Genomic DNA, 24,028 nt, shown 5'->3' with positions numbered 1-24,028 from the left:
TGCGTAAACTTTGAAATAAAAGAAGAAGAAATTTTCCAAGTATCGGTTACAATTTTTTTTTTTTTTTTTTTCTCCGTTCACTCGAGATTTGTCAAACGTTCGCCCGGAGTTAGTCATCGGCATTGAGCTAATATGGAAATATTTTAATTCCCCGTATAATTATTTCCCTTCGCTTCGGTTGAACGTCACCGGGAAACTAAGAAGACGTTCGAAAAGAGAAAGCTGCGTACTTAGGCAGGTAAGTACGATGTTAAACAGGCTTAGAGTTTCAATTCGATTAAAACTTTACGGAGAAATTTCGCGTGCGACGGGCTTAATAGGATGCCTTGCATTGAGCACCTTACCGTTCACGTGCACGTTCGCGTTCCCTATTCCCGGTCTCGGTCCCGCTCCCGGGATGGGACTTTCCGTTTAAATTTCATCTCGGACGGCGATGCTTTCGCGTAATTTAGCCCGACTATCGTTATATCTTACCGGCTACGTCAACAGTTTAATTACTCTGACCAATCGATGCCCAAGAGAGGAGGCATTTACAACCGGGCATGGACTGCGAATGCAACAGTGAGCCGCCTTTCAACGTTTCAAATCTTAACGGCACCGGCGCTAAATTAAGTATAAAGTTGCTAGGAAAAGCTTTCAGCTTTAATTGCCGTCTACCTTCGTACAATTTATCTATCTTTTTTTTTTTTTTTTCTCAACCCTCGCTCAATCTACTTCTCTTTCCGAAACTATCTCGTTAGTAATCTTCGATTGAAATAACACGGTACAAGCTTTTAACTTAACTCTTTCGAGCAGCCGCGTAGCGTGGAGGAATTTCCATTACGGTTCAACCTGAGAAATTATCAGTGCCGAGGAGCGTCCCGTCGGGATACCAAGGACGACGCTCCAAAAATAGTCTAAAAAAAAAAAAAAAAAACAACAAAGAAAAATTTTCGCACGGAGCTATATGTACGCATATGAATATATTGTTGCTTCGACAAAGCCTGTTTGCAAGCTTGATATTGCGTAAACATTTCCATTTGACGGGAGTGAGGGAAGATCCTGTAAGGAGCATCGAGAGCAGATCTTTAAGGGCATCTTTGATACCCTCGAGAGCTGCGAAGTCGCATCATCTTCACGTCCGTCGACGTTACGTATTTCCATATACTTTCCCATAGCCGCCACCTCTAACGATATAATATATGATTGATCGACGAATATTTTTATTGATTCGATTTATCAGCGGTGTAGAGAACCGGCGATCATCCGTGTGCACGTACGTACGTCGGACCGGTGAAAACAGGCGAAGGAGCTCCCGGCGTCGCGACGCGGTCGAGTTTTACAATACGCGTCTACCGAGGTAGACGGTGAACACGGTATCGCGCGACATTTTGTCGGATTAAATATTCCGCAAGCGGGTGAAGACAGCGACCTTAAATCTTTTTCGCGTTATTTTATGCATTCCGTATAGACCGAAGTTTCCGCGCACGATGTACGCTCGCCGGAATGACCGATACTCGCATCGTCGCGTTACGAACGTACACCGAGTTTTACGTGTACCGGCAAAATGTTGAATCCGAAGACGCGGAGGATGCAGCTGATGTGTACCGCGGTTGTTATTCCAAAAATAAAAGACTCTCGCTTTCACAGGCTCCCGCGTAGCGTCGCACAGTTCCGTCGTGAGTTCGATGTTTAAATTTAGAAATAGAATTTTCACTCCACTCCGCAGTTTGGAAGACGTTCTCCGATACGCCGAAAGTTCGTTTCGGTAGATCTGAAAAAGGACTTAATATTCGTCCGAGGTGTTTGATAAATTAAAAAATCGCTATAACGGATTATAACTGCTTGTCAACGATGATCGTCTCGCGTGTGAAAATGTGGCCGGTGTACAAATCGTACGACGAACGTAAAAACCCGGTAACTTCGTCCGAGTCGCATCGAGTTTACTGACAGTGGCGGCGTCTGTTTCTTTTCTTCCTTTTTTCGCTCGTTATCGAGAGTTTTTATTTGTTTGTTTGTTTTTTTTTTTTTCTTCTTCTCTTCAATTTTTCCGCGGGCTGTCAACGCTTGTCGGTCGGGTGCAAAATTTGAACTTAGCGCGAGTTTGAATTTGCGTAATGATCGCTATCAAAAGTCTAACTCGAGTTGGCTGGAGGGGCAGGATCAGTGATTGAAATCTTCCGTCTACTGTTCGCGACAGATGTGCTTGCGATATGACGACCATCAACTATCGTTGAATAAAGTCGACGTTGAGAGAGATATATAAAATGAGATAAGAAGACAACGGAACTACGACGACACGTGCGATTATCGCCGATTGTTTCAAACCCACGGTACGATGATGGAGAAAAAAAATTCTTCAAACAGATCATCGTCGAAGATCTCAACATTTGTTTGATGAAAAAGCGAAATAGTGAGATCCACCGGGTTACACGGTAGACCCAAGCCTTTGGTGCGTTCACCCTTGTTTGTGCGTCTAAGAATATCTAACCATCACGGGACCGTCTTAAAAGCGTTCGTTTCTTTTTATTGTCAGTTTTTTCTTTTTTCTATTTTTTGTTCTTCACGTTAATCTTATTATATTTTTTACTCACCGAACTGTGAGCGGCGATCTAAAAACATGGTAACCGATAGCGGGTTCGTTAACCAAGAATCTTGAGGATGCGGATTAGAGGATTTCGGTTTAAAAAAATTCACGAGAGAATGTGTGAAATTCTAACGAAAATGTGACTTGTTCAAGTGCCAATTGTGTCAAAACATAAAATTAATATGGTGGTTTCAGTTTGACAGTGATATTTTCGGGCCTAAGAATAAATCGCAATCAAGCCCCGCTGTGAGAAAAAAAACAACAAAAAAAAACAAAAAAAATAAAAGAATCCGCCGCTGACGAGGAACGGAATATAGAGGGAAAAAAGAACACGGAGAGAATCTGTGAATTTTCAGTTTGAAACAAATGTCCAAGATGTTGAGGCTCGAGTTAGTAGGTCTTGTCCTTTTGGCATGTACCCAAATACTAACGGAGCATCGAGACTTTCATAACTTTCAAAATCAATACGGCCACCAAAGCCGGCACTATGATTCTTACGAGGATCAAAAAATGACGCGAGAAGTGCGCGTTACTCAGGGGAGACTTCGCGGCTTCGTCGTGCAGTCGAGAAGACACCAAAATTTACAGCCGGTCGACGTTTTTTTAGGTAAAAATCACCGAACCTTTGCACTTTACGGAGCGAACTTGGCTCGAAAGAAAAAAAAAAAAAAAAAAATTGAAAAGAAAAGTAAGAAAAAAAATGTAGGTGATTGAAACGAGAATAGAGCGTCGTCGTTCGGAATTAGCCGTAGTCGTTATTTTTCATGTTGTTAGATCGGGGAAATTGGATTCAGTATCTCTTTTCGCCGACTAAGACAGTTTGATAAGGTCCGTTCATACATACGCGACTCGGTTATAATAAAATATACCTGCAACGGAAATAAATAATTTCTGCGAATTTATACAGCATCCAGAACCCTCACGTACTTTCCTTCTGCAATTTATTGGCCTCAACGTTTCACCACTGTATTTATTGCGCGCCGTGCTGCAGGACGGCCGTATACTTAAAGCTAAAAAGCTCAAATCGAGCGTCAAAAATTCGCTATTATTATATGGCAAACCTTAAATCATAGCGAATCGACGTTAACGCCGAGTTGAATATCAATAATCTAATCGCACCCGTTTCATCCGACGATCGACGCGACAATTTTCGATACCTCGCCGGGGAAAAAAAAATTGGGAAAAAGTGAAAAGAAAAAAAAAAAAAGAAAAAAAAAGAGAAACATACGAGGTCCGGGAGGGGAAACGAATTCCCCGATTCCGCAAACAACTGATTTTGTATCGTGAATTTCATTTGAAATTTCACGGCGACCTGAATTGCCACTGATTGAACTCAAAATATTCATTCGAAAAACAGCCACATTTGGGGGATGAATTTTTCTCCATTTTTTCCTCTCTCTTTTTATTTTTATTGTTTGAATGGAGTTGAAAACCGTGTAAAAATCGGGGGGGAGAGAGGGGAGGGGGAGGGTGAGGGTCGCAGCTACCCTTAAATTTTACCCGGTAGCCTTGGCACGGAGTGGTTGTGTTAAGTCTCAAGTTGGATTTGTCGCCCCGCGGGAACGTGCCTGTGTGCATTGAAGCGTGTTCCTCCAATCTCGGAATTTCTGCTTTCATTTAATTCACACTCAACCACATTTACAGGTGAGCGAGCGTGATTACATTTGCCCGTTCATTCGTTCACTCGAACTTCCGATGTTCATTTCTCGCTGCAGTGATATAAATAAATATACACCGGGTGCGAGTTTTCATTGGGACGAAAACCGTGAAAAGGTGAAACAAGACCACGCGGAGCGATCCGAGAAGGAGGACGAAATTATTTTGTGAAAATTTTCAAGTCCGATCCGCAGCCGATCGTTTATCCGGGTGAAGATCGCATACATACATGAAACGAATGCGATACGGTTACACTACTGCTGCTGCTTCAATCATAAAATTCTGAGAACGATTCAGCTTTTTCCCATAGGAAAGTACAGTCGAGTCAATCACCCCGCACGGATCTCGCGTCTCGCGGTTATAACTAAATAAATCTGAAGGTTTCCGAAATTTCGATTCGTGAAATGCTCGCCGTTTCGATGACACGATCCGCCGAATTCTTGGGAATATTTCAAGGATATATAGAGAAGGGAAGCAATGTCGGAAAGGTCGTTGCGCAGTTGAGCTTAATAGAGTGATTATTTTGATAGGTCAAAATTTTTTTTCGAAAATAATGAATGATTCATTCCTTGTACGAATTCAATTCCTCCGTTCGAGGTTCGGTCGTTCACCCAGTCGTTTGACAAATTGACCGAAAAAGCAGCACGGACGCGCGATATCAAAGCCACGTAGTAGACAGGGTATAAGTTTATTGGTCGGAAAGCTCGAAGCTCACCGCGTCTTCGGAACCGAGAAACTCCGCTATTCTATATATATACCCACGTATGAATGTTCTCGGAATTTGTAAATCGACACCGAACCTTTGTGCCATCCGGTCTCGTTTTTGTCCTCCCGGCCGCCCTGCGTTTGAATTTTCTCTCGGTGTTCGTAAAAGAACTCAAATTCCCGCCGATCATTAGAGAAAAACGCCACCAAAGTCCGAAAATGCGCGGCTCAACTTGCGACCATCTTACGGCTGATTCGTCGTTCTCTTTTCACCCGAAGACGGTAATTTTTCCAATTCCAAATCAGGTGCCACGAAAAAGTGAATTTTCCAACCGGATTACTCTCGAACTAACGCAGATGCGTTCGCGTTCCGTTCACATTCGAAGACTTCGCGCTTTAATGCTGCGAAAGAGCGAGGGTCACGCCCTAGCGACGTTCAACCCTCGGCATGTATTCGGCGTATCGGAGATCTCTGATATATCGAAATATCGTTCGATCGCCAATATAAACGTATAATATAGTAAGAACCGACTGGTTTTCAGGGATTCCTTACGCGGCGCCGCCCTTGGCTAGCCTGAGATTCACCCCCCCACAGTCCCCGAGACCTTGGAGCGGGGTTCGTCATTCGAATTCATTCGCTCCCGTCTGTCCTCAAGTACTTCCGGATCTCCACATGGAAGTAACACCGGGTCGTTACGAGTATCTCAAGAGGCTGCTTCCGTACCTGAGAAACCAGAGCGAGGACTGCCTCTATCTCAACATATACGCACCCCATCAATCGGAAGGTGAGTAAAGCCGAACTTATGACCGATCTCAAATCTTTTCGAATGAAAAACCGATGTGTCCCAGAACTTTGGACAAGTTACGCATTCGTACGAGGGCTACGTTATGTCGTGACCCTCTCAGATTATAATCCGCGTACGTGGTGATCCCCGTTATTTTATCGACTTTGCAAGTTAGCATCGCAGAGAAGAGAAAAAAAAAAAAAAGAAGAAGAAGAGAGAAGGGAGGTATAAAAAGACAGTCGAAAGATTGACCGTAAAGATCAATTTTTAACAGTTCTTTGGAGAAAAAGTTTTTCCCCCGTACAAGTTGGCGTCGTTCGTTTATCCGTGCGGTTCTTCCCTTCGTCCGCGATCGGATCCCGAAGGTTCGTGTCCTGCAGGACGACGTGACGCGCATGGACGCGGAGGAGACCAGCGTCTATTTGGTTGGTAAAACGTGACGCGTCGCTCGAATGAATTATTCCGAGTGCGAACTACCTTAACTGTAATTAGTTTCACATAACCCTGATGAAAACAGCGTGTCTCCGGTATCCGTCTGCCCTTTCAACGCCCACCGACGTTGTGGGATGTATTTCCCCTCGACCCCTCGAACCCCCGCTTTTCTTAACGCGGTGTAACACAAACGGGCGGTAATTTTCAACAACGTCTCACATCGACCAGAATAGCCAATCTACCGATGAATGGAGACGTTTTAGGAAAATATTCACCACGTCAGATCGGTCGACGACCGCCCCCCCCCCCCGATGTAGTCTCCGGGAAAGCGACGTTAGGCGCGAGAAAAATGAAGCGCGTCGTGCGGATTTCGTAAGTTTTCGGAAAACTCGGAGCGTTTAGTCGCCCGTTGAAGTTATTTTACGGAGCAGTTTCGATGATACGGTATAACGTGTATGCCGATCCACCGGATACACATGCGAAGGTTGCTCGCTTGTTTTTGAGGGTGTTCCGGCGGGATGGGAGGCGCGTAACGTAATATGCGTTGTTTCGTTTAGTATACCAACATAGTTCGACGTTCGGTAGAACTTTCCCTGTTCCATAATCCAAACGAGCGAAGTGGAACTTGAGTGAGTCTCCGAACATGTTCCCCCCCCCCCCCCCCCCCCCCTCCCTAAGGAACTATGAGAAAACAGACCATTCTTCGGACGTGATATCTCGGAGATAAGGAAACAATCAAAACTTCGAAATACCTCGACCGCATGTTCACTTCATTTTAGCCGGATAAATATACGATATAGGGTAGAAAATCAGGTTTGAGAAAAACATCTGCTTCGTTGACGGCTCGAACCCACAGATCGAACGACGATATCGGCGAGTCAACGCGGGTCGTGCGCGCGTTAGGGATATTTGCAAAAAATTCAAATTCGGATTCGAAAAGCCGGATGCCAGGGAACCGCGATAAAAAGTTTCTCGGTGTTTCGCGGTACCTTGACGTCGAGTGCCTCGTTTTGATCCCCCGCCGCAAAACACCCGGATGAGATGCAGGCGAAACAATAGTGAAAGTACTGCAAAAGAAAAAGAATGCCGAAAAACAGGATACGCGGAAAATACGATTCCGCGTTTTAATTAATAGAAATCTTCGATGATCGATCATACAAAGTGAAGTCCTTGGTCCAAAGTACTAAGAATAAAAAATTCCGGAATTATGACCGCAACTCGACAGCGATTGTTCAAAAAATACCGAAGCTCGACGAAATCATAGGATATCGAACTCGAGAGTAGCCCCCACATAATTAATCAAGTCGTAACGGAATGGTACCCAATGAGTTGAAATCAAAGTGACACCTGCTCGCACGGGGGTGGTATTTCGTGCGCTCTCGGTACTCGCGCACGTACTCGCAAAAAGGGGAACGGCGTTCACGCTTTTATTAATGAAACCTTGAGGGCGTTTAATTATTTCTCACAATTGGTAGTAATTGTCCGTGGCGTACCTTGGTTACGTTTACACGAGTTCGAAAACAAAATAATAATTACTGAACTCGAAGTGCGAGCGGAGACTTCTCTCGGAGAATCGGACCTTTTCCACTTTTATTCCGCCCTCGACCGCGTGTACGTGTGTACCGCGCATTCCGCGCTACACCTATTACGCAAACGTATACGTACGACGCATACATAAATAAATAAGTACATTCAAATGCGACGGAGGGAAGCTTTATATTATTAGCTACGCCGAGACTCGTGTGGCCGCGGCGCTCGCTACAGCAGATTGCACCCTGTCAGGTGCAGTTTACCTCGGAAAATTTTCAACGCGGGTTAGAACGAAACGGAGAGAGGCGGGTGTACGCGAAATATTATACGGTAGTGTACGCGAAAGAGAGGTGAAAAATAATACAAAATTTCACCGGAATTCAATCGTCGCTCGTCATTTTGGTAGCTAAAAACTGTAATTGAACGACGGTCGGCGGATTGGCCGAGTGTTATCGCAACGTATCTACCGCGGCGACGAGTACGGTAGATTAAATTTAAAGTGCAATATTAGATCCGAAGGATTATATAACGGGGGTGGATATATCGGTTCGTCATTGACGATCGGCGCGTATAGTACGGCGAACACCTTTTAGCGGGATTTCATATTTTCAATGGACTGTACGCAGCTTATATATTTACGTGGCTTCCGTAGCTAATTACGTGAAGCGTTAGTAGTGGCGAAAGATCAGTTCCGCCCCCCCCAAGAAATTAATACGTACTCTCCCAGCGGGAATATATATATATATATATATATATATATATAATATAATATCGCCGGAGGAGCGCCGCCTTTCAAAGTTAATTCGGTATTTAATTAATTTGAAATTTTACGATCAATGCCAATGATCGCGCGATTCCGTCGGAAAAATATAAATAAACGTCCGAGCACTCGCGCAATATCTCGCTCCCGCGGATACGATACAAACTATAACTTTTTTTTTCGCTCACTCAGCAGGGTGGATTCAATCATCGACGCTTCGGTCGACGGTTGACGTCCGATACATCGGCGCCTTAATCGATTGATTTATTGCCTCGTGCCTGAAACGAATTAGAAATAAGTATTTCAGCGCCATCGCCCCCGGAGAATCGAACCTCGCGCACCCGCATCAATCATGAACACTGAACCTGCATCACGCGTACGTATATGTATAATATACGTGTACACGTCCTTACGTGCATGGAGTGGAGAGAGAGAGAGAAAAAAATAGGGAAATAAAAAGGTTACCTTTCCGAAGAAAGCTGAAAGAATTCCGGACGCTTATTCCGAGTAGTTCGAGCGTCGCCGGCGTTTCAGCAAAATCATTCCGACGTCTGAATTCGATCGATGAGGATATAATGAGGCTTAACCGAGGTGATCGTCGCTATTCGGGATTATAAAAGTGCAGGGAATTCATTAACCGTGTTATCGATCCAAAGCTGGGACGCTCCGTCCCAACCGATAAATTCTTTTTTCGGGTGAATAAAATTTACGAGGAGAGTTAGCGGCTCGAAGGGTAGTTTAGATGTGCACCTTTACGGTTCGATAAAAATTCGTATAACGTGCACCGGCCGGATGATAATTTTTCTACCCCCCATTCCTTATCCTTCTCGCCCCAACTTTTCTTTCTTCCATTTCTTTTTTTTTTTCAATAATTCTCCAAATAATGCAAAGTGCCATCGAGGTTTATAGCACTCTTCAACGTCGTAAAATAATATATACCTTTTTTTCTTTTTTTATCTCCTTTTGCCCGACCCAGGTTCAGTTTTGCAATGATCCTGATCGGGATTCTCGTCACGCGAAGGGCTTAGGTACGTTGAAAATGGAGAACGAGGGGACTACCTTGTACCCAAATATATATATTATACGTACAAACCGTAGGCGAACGTCACGAGTAAAACCCGAACCCGGGTTAACTACCTCTGTAGGTCGATAATATCTAGCAATTCTCGCATCTTCGATAATTCCGCGATTCGGTTTACGGGTTTTACGGTCGTACTTGCAAGTAGGTACGTATTGAAACGGGCAGCCCTCAAGCTCGTTGCGATTTCTCGCAGAAACGGAGAATCGCGGCCGAAGTCGTACGCGCCTGTACACTAATACGTGTAACACCACCCTTGTTCGTACCACGCTCTCATTCGACGCAGAGGCGCAACTGTTTTCAATATCAACAGGAATTCCCCGGCGAATGCAAGTGGGGTGCCCCTTTTCAAGAGGATAAAATACTTGCCCGGAGTCTTGTGGAAACAGATTAAATCCCTCTTTTCTCACCCGCCCGTACAGTTTCTGTATGTTTTAAGTTGAGTAAACAAAAGCACCTTCAAGGACCGTTACAGGAGTGGAAAGTTGCACGAGTCTAGATGGCATGAAAGTATCGAGGGCGGAGGACTGGCAGGGCGGGATGTGAGCGAGGGGAAAACAAAAAAAAGGAAAAATTCGTCGACGGATTTTTCCCAAAAAAATTTTAGACATTTTTAAAGACGATTGAAAAAATTGTTGACCGTGACGATAATTTACGTACACGATTTGAAATTATTCGTTCGTTGTAGATCGGAAGAAAATCATTTCGTCATTTTTTTTTCCCCTTGTTTCGATACGTTTGTTGCTTCACGTTCGACGTCAACCGTGAATTTGTTGAATAGTGATAGAATGACAAATAATCTTTGTCACGTGATCTCGTTCATCCGATAAAGAACAAGTGATACGGGAGGACGGTAAAATATTATTTGATATTAAATTTACCGGAGATGGAAATAGAAGATATGATATTCCACGACGTCAATATATATTTCAATCAAATCACATCGTCTGCTACACCTCGATCGATCGACAATATCGTGCGTTCCCAATTTCGCCGTTCCACGAGTACCTATACCTCCATACATTGGGGTAGTCCTAATGGGGATGTCTTAGATATTTCATGCTCCCGGGAACCCGAACGTTCTCGAATCGATGCGAACGAATTCTCGGAAAATTTCGAGCTTCTTGTCTCTTTGTGGCCAAAGTTTCTTGGAGAAGTAACGCGATGAAAACTTTTTTTCCGCTTCGTAATTTTATAGGTCGCTAATGAATTTAGGTACTTATACAGTAACCGCCGGTACACAGAGGTAGATACATATCGAATGGAATGGAATAACCAAAATCACATAAATAAAGAAAGAATACTTTAATCTGACAAAATTTTTTTTCGATGGAATGCCACGCCGGTGACAATTCTTCCATTTCTATATATAAATGCCGACTTCAAAGTGGTTGGAAACGGTTACGAGTAAGGCTATATAATTGATGTTCGTCAAGGCGAACGTATAAATGAAGTTTAGAATATCGCTAAGCAGAGTCGAAGCACTCAGCCGTTATTTTTGTGTCGCTTATGGAAGTCCAAAAATATAAAATTGTAACGCGCTAGTAGGTGGTTAGGGATCGGGACCCTTTTTCGAACACACATAAAGCTGAAGGATCGCATGAGAGAACCTATGAAAAATATAAGCAGCTGGGATAAGAAAGGACGTGCCGCGGTACACGCGTATAGGTATAGCGTGACCAGCTATCGATGTCGCGCGGCTATGGTATACATACATATATCGTAGCTGCTAGGATTTCAGATCGTCAAAAGTTGTTGCCGTTAGCACTTGAAGAGTTGCCGAGAAAATTGGCTTTGTTTTGCCCGGAAGAAAGTATTATTATACCCAGCTTCCCTCTCCCCTCGCGTGCGTCCCTTCATCCCCCCCGGCCTCCGTTAACTCGGCCTCCAATTTTTACGAGATATTATTTCTCTCCTAATGTCGTATATTCGCCGTATATACCCCGGCGACCTTCCCCATTAAATACATATATATGTATACATATGTATGGGATACTTTCGGAACTTCCCTTTCGGGATCCCCGCTCCATACGCCTGGTTCTTTTTCATTCTCGCTTTCCATTTATTTATTTATTTATTCATTTATTTATTTATATTTTTTCGTCTCTAATCTCGCGATACCTACGACGTCAAGATTCCAAAAAATACATCAATCGATGTTCGATCCGACAGTTTCGTGTGTGAGAATGCAAATCTTGCGCTGCATGCGAGAAAAATGGGGGAGGTTTTCGAATCGGGTCGGACGAACCAGAGAAACGCTCGCAAAATCGACTACCGACCATTTTAATAATACAATTTCAATTTCAATCTGAGAGTAGAAATTAAAAAGTAATTATCAGTTATAATACGTACGTATAGATACGTACAGTATATAGAGGGTGAAAAATTCAGTGACGTGGAAGTGCAGCAGAAATCGGGCAGTTAAATTCGCGGTCGGTTGAAGAGAGAAGACGAAGAACGAAGTTACCGTGTGCCATTATAATGGAGTAAAAATTTTGTCCGTCGAATGTAGCCGCGTGCAGTAGAGTTCCGGACGGGAGCTATAACGCTAGGACGAATTTTTAAGTAGCTTTAACGTCTGGAAGAGCAGACAGGCAGCCACTAGCTATATATAAAATTTGTCTAATGGTTTGAACGGTGAGTTATTTTTTTGTCCTCTTTATTATTTGATCTTTTTTCCTCTTTCTTTCTTTCTCTCTATTTTTTTGCCACGGCCTTTTTATTTCCGCTACCATCTCTTCGCGGGGTCTTCGCCTGCAGCTCGGCATATCCCGAGCAGTTGCCGCCGCCGCCGCCGTCGTTTCGAGACGTCCCACAATTCTTCGGTGCTTTATGCTTTTCGCTCTTTCTCCTTCCATGACCCCTACCACCACACGTCGCACCGCTAACTGCGCAGACCATAGCGGCAAACTCTATGCCGCGATGGGGTTCGAAAGAAAGTTCTTAAAATAGATGTCGAGGTCGCGAGCTTGCAGCGGTCGCGCCGATGCTCCCAAATTACGATCGTACAAAATTCTCTACGACTGTACGGGTCTCTGCGATGCGTACATACGTCGCTGGTATACGTATACGTATACGCGGTATATATGCACAATCAGCTCTCTGATCAAGACGAATTTCGGGCGGATATTCGCGCCGATTCACAGGGTACATTTCCAGAATTTTAACGAGCTGACAGGCCGATATTTCGCCCCTGTATCTCTTTGCAGTTTTATTCCAATGCATTTTTTTCAATCGCCTCGAACTCGATGTTTCGGAACATTTAACACCGGTTCGAAGAACAATTTCAACGAACAAGACGAAGATGAATACGCTCAACGATTCGACGTACGGTTATGATTCTCGAAACAGAACGATCGAACGAAAGAAAAAAAAAAACAAGCTTTCAAATTCACGACGATCCGTAGAGTTGGAGAGTTTGGAGCACCTGCTGCTGTATTGGAAGTTTCATGTCAAATTATCACATAAGATTGATGACGTTATTGCACTTTGTGTTATTTGTCGAAAGTATATCACCACCTACGTCGATAAACTAACATTTTCGCCAAGCGGCGCACACTTTTGTTGAAAAATAATCGACGTTCGATTCCTCGTGCATTGTATTATCGGCGAAAACAACGATTTCTTCAATCCCAAAAAGTTTCAGCCTTTACCGACGTAGTTTCCGGTGAAAAGACTCATTCCTCTGATGTAGTTAGAATTGCTTTTTTCTTTTTATTCTTTTTTTTTTTTTTTTGTGAAGCAAATGAAAAATACTTTCATGGCCAGATATGATCGTACTTGCAATATACATGATACAGTAGCGTATATTCCACGGTCACGAGTTCATCGAATCGGCTTCACCAGCGTTTTTCGCACTGGACCGATCGAGGGTGGTCTGATTGGTGAGCCGACCGATACGCGGTTTTACGATTTCTGCCGCTGTGTTTCCTAGATCGAGACATTTATCGGTCAAAATTCATCCAAAACTGAAGCCGAGCATCGAATCCATGTAACTTTGGTTCGCCGACGATCGATCGCCTGCTCTGAAAATAGCTGTACCGTATCAATAATCCGATATTGTCTTCAAAAGGTCTCGTTTCATAATGGAAATACTCTTAGAAATAATGTGTCGTATAATTTTTCTCGAGCGAATATAACGAAGCGAAAGCTGTGCTCGACGTAAAACCCCGGGGAGAGTATAAAAGCGGGACGTGAAGCGGGGGTGAAAATCCCTATTTCACATTTCGAATATGAATCTGTTTGTAATTCCATACGTACGTACGAGGGTAGGTTATACGATATTACCGATTTTAATGAGTACACGGGGATCCTTGAAATGTGGACCTTCGGATAATGAGGACATTCTACAAACAGAAATGGATTCGATGCTTTAAAAACCCTATGCGACCTATTGTCAATATCAATTACGAGAACGTTAGGTACACGGACACGCCGCATCCGTTTGATACGCGCGAGCGTATCATTTTTACTGTAGAAAGAAAAAAAAAAAACGAAAAAAACAAACGAACGGAATCGGGGAAAAAAAAAAATAATCACAGATTGCGAGGGATATCACGTGATTGCGATTGATAAATATATTATACGTTTAGCGGATCAAATAACCAAGATTCTCTCCATTAAATTATAACGTCGACGTAATAATCTGTAAGGTAAACGTATCGATGAGTAAAATATTGGGTGACGTTCGCCTTTGTGTGCATAGCGAAGGATATATTCACGGCTGACTGCAATTCATTTTCATCCTACGTAATCAATTGAATTACATGTACAAAAGTTTGCACAGGTTACACGGAATCGGTGAAAATCGAGCAACGAAATTATTCCATCGTTTAAAAGGTTGCTCGGAGGGGTTCGATGAATTGGAATTAGGCCGGGTCCTTCTCGTCGACGCGAGAAACACCACGTTGCAAGAATATGAGAGAGAAAAGAAAAAAAAAAAAGAAAAGAAACAAAGAATTTGTCGGATCAACTCCCGTAGGCGGGTATTATAAGATAACGTCGTATCGAGGCGTGTGCAGAGCGCGGTATACTAGTTTGCGTAACACGTTCTGGAAATCGAGGCAGCCTTCGTCACTTAACCGTAATTATTTCCAGCGTGCTTGGAATATATTTATTAGTAACGACGAAAGCTGCAAGGGGTTCCAGCGATCAGTAAATTGCGCAAAAGATCACACAGGATCATCCTGGATCATCCGTCGAAGCACGGACCGAATTTTAAACGATCGATTCACCGGGATTCCTGGTTATATCACGCCTGAAAATTCAACCTCTGCATATATACAGGAGTTAGGAATGGTTTTTGGATATATTCGATATAATTTGAAACTCGAATCATTTTTCATCCAGACTCGCGTGAAAATACGACCCCGGAAAAGAGGTATTTTTTTTTTGCTTTTCAAACAACGTCACCCGGCGAATTGTTTTCTACTTTTTTTTGTTTTAAATTTTTTAGACCAGCTTCGATATTCCAGATATTGTTTATCGGTAAATATATGCGTTTCGGATACTGAGACATGTGATATAAGTAGATTCCGCGATTATCGTGGTTTGGGGGGGTATAAAAGCGGTTCCGGTAAGCTTCCTTGGGAGTTACAGCTGGCGCGTGGAAACTGCAGGAAATGGTATCCGAGCTATTTGGATAGAATTTGGTATAACGTAATCGTGGGCGGACAAAACCGCTTTGAGCCAAAGCTGTCGGATGACGGTGCCTACGTCTTCACTCGGTGTGTTCAACCCCTCCGCATAATTCCATCGATTTATAATCATGGAGGTACGGCTACCGCAACCGTACCACCGCAATCGATCGACGGAAACGCACTGTCGGAGAACGAAATCGTTACGATTGCGTCCACATCGGTGGAAATATCGGCCGAGTCTCAATCTCAACGTTTGCTTCCCCTTCCGAACTCATTGACGGCCGACGATTATTTTCATCGTACGTTTTCTCGGCTTCGAAATGCTCTGATCGCTATCGCTTCGTGAATTAAAATATTGAAAAACTCTTGCGCTGTGTTTCCAGATATTTGCCAATTAAGAGGACTGTCTCGAATTATAGTTCCGCGAGTTATTCGACTCCGAAACCAGCAGTTCACAGAGTTCTTAGTTTCTAATGAATATAAATATATTTTCCCACAACTCTCTACCTCTCTCTCTCTCTATCTCTCTCTGGTATAATTGTTTTCAAGAGAACTAACGCGCGCTTCGAGATATAAACTTGCTATTATTTTACTAACAATGGTTCGCAACTTGATTCGTTTATCGTTTCTCAGTTACTCGAGGAGTCCCCGCATTTTAAGGGGATGCCGTAACGATTGAACGTCGACAAAAATTATCCCGTCGCTGCGGAAAGTACCGAAACAATCGAGATTCTGGAAAAATGGGATGTGCGGGTTGAACGTTCGGAATTTCACAAAGTCAAGGGAAAGTTACTATTTTAATTCGTTTTCTTTGTTTTTGTTCATTTCATCGTTCGTGATTATCTGAATCTAACGACGAGATAAAATTGTCCGTCAATACGAGATTGAATATGAAGGAGAAACTGTGTTCGGTTTCGGTATTCGGCGTCTCGAAATATTGCGAAATGTGGCGTAGATTTTTGGTGGAATGTTTTGAACATTGATTCAGGCCAGATAGCTTCAGATTTTGCGTGAAAAAATTGCGGATTTGATTGCCAATATTCAAGAAAATTGATTCGAATGAATATCGCTAGTTATAATTTACTAATTTCGTCTAACAATAAGTAGCATTCCAAATACCTACTCCATCGAGTTTTCTTGATGCGCTGTTACGGGTGTTGTGAATTGAACAAAAGGAGAGCCGGTTCAATCGTTCTGACTTCCATTAATATAATAATCGTGCTATTTAATAACCTCAACACGGTGGAGTAGAATTGAAACTCAGAACTTATTTAGAACGAAGCTTTTCGGCGGAGGGCTTTTCGGTATTGTCAAGTACTCTGAATACATTTGTGGCTTAAACGTTGCACGTACTACCCCTAACGAGTCATTTGATAACGTCGGAAAATTTCTACGGCGCGTTACGGGTATCAGATTTTGCAGAGTAAGTCCTTCAGAGGTTCGCGAGAATTCATTGAAACTGATCGATAATGAGTCGGAACGAACGAAGAACAAAGGTCGAAAAATGTTTGAACTTGTTTTGCGCAAAATTTAACCGATCGAAACGACGAAAAGAGGATCAAATGTTACGTAGAATTCGAACCTATGGAACTTTCATCTTGGTTTCCTCGACGAGCCAATGATCGGTAAGTAATTAGATAATTTCTGAGGGCACTATATATATGTATATCTAGACACGGAGAGAATGAGAACCCTCTCAAGCCAGCTTGAATTGGATGAGCTTACCAAGTACGCGGCAGACGGCTGTTTGCTCCGAGTGGAACGCCGTTTCAATCAGATGATGGGGTAATACTTAATTAACGTAATTATCAAAAAAGAAAACGTTGAGCCGCTGAAAATCGGAGATTTCCACGAGATTTCTTTCTTTGAATTAAGCGCTGCCAATATCTCGTTTCGCGTACATATATTTGCATACGTTTTTAAACTTTCTATGTTACGAAACCGAAAGATATGATAGATCAAGTCCAATGTTTGAGAGATACCCCCAACGTCTGCGATTGTAATTTAATATCGAAATAACGGTTTCTCCATTCGTTCGGAGTCGCGAATCTTTTCTTGCGGTCGACGATTACATTACAAGCGGATAAATTAAGATAATTCCCGCCTAGACTGGACCGCGAAAACATAGCGCGGGGGATCAATTTGCGATAAGTGAATTCCGATGCCCGCGATAACTGTGAATTTGCATTGCAAAGATACATATTTCAACGGCCGGCGGGGTTTTTGAGAAATTCAAACTATGCATCACACGGTGGAAGCGGTACGAGGTCGTGTGTTTCAGAAGAAATACCGACAAAAAATACGATTCTAAAAATGATCGTAAGAAGAAGATAAAGTATCGCTCGAATGATTGGGGGCAGTACAGCTTTTGTGGCGCACCAGTAATTGAATTTTCATATTCAATGACCCACCCATCCATCCGCCCGAACTTTTCACCGCAGAATCTGTTTTCGATTCATCGGATCGCGATATATAGGAAAATAATTGGAAAATATGCATTTGCAGATTGAAATTCAAAAGGAGATCTGCAGAGGAGCAATCTTTCCGCTCGAAAGACCCGCGAATGTCCGTGTTTAGCGGGAGGCATAAATTCCCGTATAATTATATCTATAGCTCACGTTGTGAACTTTTTTTTATTCCATATCGTGGCGCCTAAACTTTGCGATTAATTTACGCGAACCTTTGGATATTCGGATAGCTAATCCCGCTAAATGCGTAACCCAAGATTTTCATAGAGTGCAAACTGTAACGGAAACCCTCGCTCTCGTTTGCGTTGAAACCGAAACCGCCGGCAGACCCATACCACATGAAATTTTCATGGAAGAGCAACCAAAAGCGGAATCGAAATTCTCTACTCTCTCTCTCTCTCTCTCTCTTTCTGTTCGCTCTCGACCCTGCAATTCACATCGATAAACATTCCCCCCCACCCCCCACCCCCACCCACCCCCACCCACCCCTCCGCGTGCGAGGGCGGAGGATGATATGAAATTCCGGCACTCGACTTTGCATTCGTGATAATTTTCATTCGTGTATTCAGGCCAATCCGTTTGTTACGAGTTTGTTTGATCCGTGTATTTTGAATAGTTCAAACAGGTCGAGTATGTATACCATGGTGTGCGCGTTTAAAATGAAACGAGTACGCGGAGATGTGCACGAAATAATTAGGATTAATTCGTACGCGAGCTTTTGCCTTGAAAAGCGAAATCAATCCAGGAGGCAGAGTATCGTCGAATTAGGTTTCCCAATTACTTCTGTCATTGTATCAAATTTTCTTTCGCAACAATTCAAATTCAAAACATCAACTTCGACTCGAGTAACCGACGGATGGATTCTCGGATTTCAGGGAATACTACGTATATCTGATAGTCTAATTAGCTCCATCTTACAACTACTCCTCCCACTCTTTGATTAAGAGGATGTAGAATTCGCCGGGGAACTGAAGATCGTCGTAACGAAATCGCAGATGTTCGAAATTTCCCGAATACCGAATGAATTTTCATTTAATTTTCATTTCGTTTTGTTATAATCTTTTTTTTTTAACACATCCGACGAATTGAGGAAAGCTAACGAAATTTTCAATACGAGGCGAATAATTAATTGAAAGCAAACCGAAATTCAATAAGCGGTCAAAGTGACGTAGATCTTCGATATTGATAAAAATATGCTTGTCACTGTCTACCTTTCTTTCCTTCGAACGCAACTTGTTTCAAATTTTCCGAGACAACGAGAGTCTCCCGATTATATTTCTAAGCGAATCTGCCGCAAAAAATTTTCACCGTTTTCAATCGAGTCGCGAAAAATGACTCGACGGAAAATTCTGAATATATATAGGCTTTCCCGTTATCAAATCTTCTCGGATTCGAATCTGAGAGTCGCGTTTCCAGTAGGTAAAAGAAGCGGAGAACGTTATGGGGGGGAGGGGGGCATATCTGGTGACCTACGTGACCATTGAATGAATCTTGTATGTGTCCGCCACTCAGCAGATTGCTACACTAAAGTCCACTGAAATATGCTACGGCGCCTTATTCGCTCGCCCTCCTTCTTCTTCCTCCCCCTAAAGTTACACCCTGTGCGCGAACCGGGGTGGCAAAGGGCAGGATCGAGGGATGCCTTATAGCCATCTGTACACCGACTATCCCCAACGAGGCTATCGCCTTTGCTCGTAAAAAATGCCACGCCGTAAGATATATGGTCCGCGCCGCTGAAAATAGCCAAGTGGTAAAACAGATACGGCTGCACTGAAATCGTGATGGGATGAAATCAAATCCGACTTTTCCCGTTCACGGTGTGCGTGGAACGACGAATATTCCCGTGTATCCGTGTGGGATCCGACACACCGCGCGCCAGTCGGAACGACGAAAGTGTCGAGTCCGGATGAGCGCACAGGTCGAATGCAGTCCGTTTCTCGTTTCTCTTTTTCCCCACCTGACTTGTTATCTCGTATCATTCGTAAAGGAAACCAACCAATTCTTACAGATAACGGGAAACTGACCGACGCATTTTTGTACAAATTTTTTTTTTTTTTTTGGCGAGTTTTGCGAAAGCGTTTCACATTCGATTCCAGAGTTTCGAGGTCGGAAGACGTTACGATACGTCTGAAAATCTGAAATGATCAGAGTCGTTCGTTGGAGCTTCGATGGCTGGACATCCGAGAGAACGAAGGTACGATACGTACTATAGGTAAAATACACCACATTCTAGGTATATATGTGTATATGCGATTAACGAGGCTCGCAAGAAGCCCGTGGGCTTGACCATTGTTATCCGAAAATCGCGCGCCGCTGGTGTCCTGCGTTTTTAGTCGAGCCGGTGCGCGCGACCGCAACCGCGAAGCGTTTCAAAGCGATGGTATCATTTTTCATGACGTCAGTCGTTTTCCACTTGGCCAAGCCGAATTTTGTGCGGTAGCAAAATATGTGCGGGGCACCCTTCTACGCCTCATCATCCCGAATCGCCACCCTCGACACCGATTTTCCCCCAGCCTACTCTTTTCACCAGCCATTTTCGCCATTTTTCTCAATTTGGATTTTTTCCCTTTTTGTTTGTTTTTTTTTTTTTTTCTCACCTCTTCACCCACTTTACCACCGTAACGCGTATGCATTATTTCTCGTTCTTGAAAAGAAGACAGATGTGGGAATACCATTCTTGTTAGCGATAAGGATACGTTGCCCCTATCAATTTTCAAAATTTTTACAAAAATCGCGATACATCGTGATGTACGTGTTGAAAAAAAAAAAGCATACCGACGCCGGCCCAAACAACCGTCATTTCTTTCCGCCACCACAGAATCTCGGAGAACAGTCCACGTTATCTGTCTGCACTCGAATCTCCCATCTTACGGAAAAGTAGATCCCGTCCCAACGTTCGCTTTCCCATGTTTTCAGCGACAATTTTTCGTATCCTCAATTATCGAACGAGTATTCGACGGAGGCCCAAAAGTGGGCGATTATGAGCCGCAGAGCTATAGCGGAATCGGTCCGTTCGCCGTGGACTCCGTGTACTCGGGGCGTATACCTGTACCGGTGCTACCCAACAGAAATTGGCTCGCGTCGCTAATTTGCACACACAAATCGCAGAGCAAATACGCACGCGTTAGACGTAACCCATCCCCCATCCCTGGTACGGCATATCTATATGCTGGATTACTACCTGTATACGTAACGCGTTTATAGGGTTTCCTAGCTGTTTGTTGCCAACGATTCTACTGTTCGATGTTAAACCTAAAGCCCGAGTAGCTGCATTCTGCACAGGTATGTTAGGCCGCGGCCGATATGTGGGTATGAGGGGGTAGGTAGGGGGGTAACTGCTGCGTTCTGCACCGGTCACGTGATACATAGATTGTCTCTCGTTAGAGAGAGAGAGAGAGAGAGCTGGACGTGCGTGTGCATGTGCTGCTGCTGCTGCTGCTGCTACTGCTGCTATTTGCCGCTTATGACTGTTGTAATGATCATTCGATCCGCTTGATTAATTGCTATGTTAATTCGCAACGGTTTCCACACATGCAATAAACGCGGACGCGGGGACCGCCGTTGGCTACGGAGAAGAACGAACGACCGAACTGTGAGCGATCATTGCTCCACGTTATCGGGAAAGTAACGTGATGCCGGAGCGACTTCGGCAGCGATCATTTCGACGTCAAAAGTTGCATCGGAATCCGAAAGAAAATGACCCGAATCAGAAGGAATTCGGTCATTCCTTTTCCATCAATGGAGAATCACACGGGGATATCCTTTTCCATTCTTTACTTTTGTTTCACGACTTTTTTTCGCAGCTACTAAGCCTTTGAGCCGCGTGTTTAAAAAGGAAAATCCAGTTATCACAAAAAAGACGGGGGTGAACGCGGGGAGGGACGGGAAAGCGTAGTAAAAGGAAGAGAATATAAATACACGTTGAGTCCGCAGGAAGGAAAAGACCCTTCCCGCGGACCAGTTATTACAATACCAGAGCTACCGCCCGGTTAAACGCGGTCACGGACATCGCCATGCATTTAAACGACCTGGCTAAAATGGTGTAAGACTTTAATAACTCTTATCAGGCTCCGATGTGAAGATTCTTTCGAAACTGGTCCAGCCCAAGCTTTCGTTATACCGCACACGCAATTGTGAAAATAAAAAATAATTAGGAAAATTGGTTGAAACAAAAAATGGTCTAGTAGAGGTGGAGTAAAGTTGATTACAAAAACGCGGAATCTAAACTGATCGTGTTGTTCGCATTTTGTATTTCAAACATACCCACCTACTGTCACTGAGCAAAAACAGGTAAAAAAAAAAATTGCGAATACCGTTTCAAATTAAAAACTTCTTTCAAGTGAATTAATTAATCGGTTGTTATTTTTCACTCCACTCTTTCATATAACATTATACTGTCATATTGAAATGATGATTCTCCATTGCGATTGGGTGAGAGAAGAAAAAAAAAGAACAGAGGGAAGAGAAAAAGATCAGCTTGTTGTTGTATAATGAGAGAACTTTCACCGTAAATTAATTTCCCAGTCCTTTCTTTCTTTTTTTTTTTACCTTTCACCGATCGTGAGACTCAAATAAAGGGGGGTGAATGGAGAAAAAAGAGAGAAGAGAGAAAAAAAAAAAAAAAACTTTCACTTTGACGTACGCGTTGTGTTTGAACATGCAGACAGTAATAATCACAGACTAACAAAGGGATGCCTGCTGTTTGCGGAGATACATGATGCATAAGTCGGGTGTGAAATTGATATTTTAACGGGACGTGGGGGAGAAAAAAAATCAAAGCGAGTGGTAGAGAAAGATCGACTAAAAGGCTGAAATATAAAGAAAAGGAAAGAAAGAAAAAAAAAAAAAGGGGGATGAGATTGAGAATTGAATCTCAACTTCCTTACCAAAATAATTTGCCGAAAGCGGATTAGAGCAGGTTTGCTGAGAAGGGACTGGCTGGATTTGTTTCGAACCGATACTATACCACGATTTGTTGAGCTTAGTAATTGAGCCCCGCAAGTCCCCATGGGATATTTGAGATAGCTGCTATAAGAATATCGGAGAATCACCCACGTTTCTTTAACCCAATGGCCGCTCGACATAAATCTTTCAGAAAAATACCCCAAAGACAATCAAAGTAAATATGCTCGCACAACGGGAATTGATTTTCACTCTAACGACGTCGAAAAACTTGAAAATTTCATATTCGTTTCGAATATGAAATCATGGAATTCACAGGGCGAATAATTCGGCATGAAATTTTCCGTATCCAGCCATAATTTATATCGGTACGTCATCAAGGCGGGTGTATAAATATAATAATCAACCCGTCGATTCTGCAAAGCTGTTTCTCTGCAGCGACGCCAAGAGAACTGCCCAGAATTGTTGGCTGTTGTTTTCGTTGGTGTCCTTTACCCTTTTCCAAGTACCTTCAGCTGTTACACCTATACTATATACCGTATACGTATATATATATATTACACAGCTTCTAATTTCCAATTTCTTTCTCGGTACAGCGCATAAGCCGCTGCTGAAGCATTTGGCACGGACCTTATTAAAGCAACACTTCTATATAGCTACTCGGTTTACCAGCTGATGAAATTTTCGACTGCGCAAGGGTCGCCCAAACCATAATGAAGAGGAGAGAAAAAATAGACGGAAAAAAAAATATACTACCGACATCATTTTTCGAAATTATACCCAACCGGCGATACACTGCGCTTATAATCGTTTGATCGTTCGATATAAAATTCGAGGTGAATTCTACATCGACTCATAGGGCGATTTGATTCTCGAATAAAAGTGAATTTTTCTCACAGCCTGTTGAAACAAGAGTCGGTGTGCAGAGCCCCGTAGGATGAATTCTTGAGGGAGTAGAACACAGGTACCCGCAGGTTTAATCGAAATAAAATAGAGAGCTGTTGCTGTTTCCGTTCGACGGTTGTTTTGAAAGTAAAGCAATATAGTCGGTGGGTTTGGTGCTTTGGTCACTGGTTTCCACGACTCTCGGTTGGATAACTTGAGTTACTTTGCAGCATCGATAGGCAATAAAGAACGCCATAAATTTTCGCGGTATCGTTTTCCAAACTGTTACGAAATAGCGCGGGCGTGGTTGCCCTAGGTGTACCGTATACTCCGTATACGTATACATACACGAACGATATGTACGCACAGCTATAATAATCGCTCGATTCAAATTACTTCGAAAATTCACCGACGAAACAATGAAATATCACAATGTTCGAATCATGGCTAGGGGATTGGAATATTGACGTTCAGAATTTTCGAAACCACCGTTCTTCAATGATTACCCCGTGGTTAAAATTTTCAATTGTTGAATCAGTACGGAAATGCGAACATAATATTTCCGATATTCAAGGTGTTCGCCGGAGGCTGAATCATTGAAAATTCACGAGCGCGGCGAGTC

At 43.2% G+C, this 24,028-nt stretch overlaps 1 protein-coding gene across 2 annotated transcripts in view; it reads left to right on the top strand.

The window, feature by feature from the left end:
- The first annotated feature begins 1,694 nt into the window (after nucleotides 1-1,694).
- The window catches only part of LOC105694000, a 41,567-nt gene continuing 19,233 nt past the window's right edge, over nucleotides 1,695-24,028 (top strand). For both annotated transcript variants that reach the window (XM_012414293.2, XM_048651680.1), the window contains exons 1-2: nucleotides 1,695-3,173; nucleotides 5,470-5,712. In XM_012414293.2, coding sequence (XP_012269716.2) covers nucleotides 2,933-3,173; nucleotides 5,470-5,712 — 484 coding nt within the window. In that variant the 5' untranslated portion in view covers nucleotides 1,695-2,932. The remainder of the gene's footprint in view (nucleotides 3,174-5,469; nucleotides 5,713-24,028) is intronic.

The sequence above is a fragment of the Athalia rosae genome, chromosome 3 (assembly GCF_917208135.1).
Source record: "Athalia rosae chromosome 3, iyAthRosa1.1, whole genome shotgun sequence".
Lineage (NCBI taxonomy): Eukaryota > Metazoa > Arthropoda > Insecta > Hymenoptera > Athaliidae > Athalia > Athalia rosae.
This window is presented reverse-complemented; position numbering and strand designations above follow the sequence as displayed.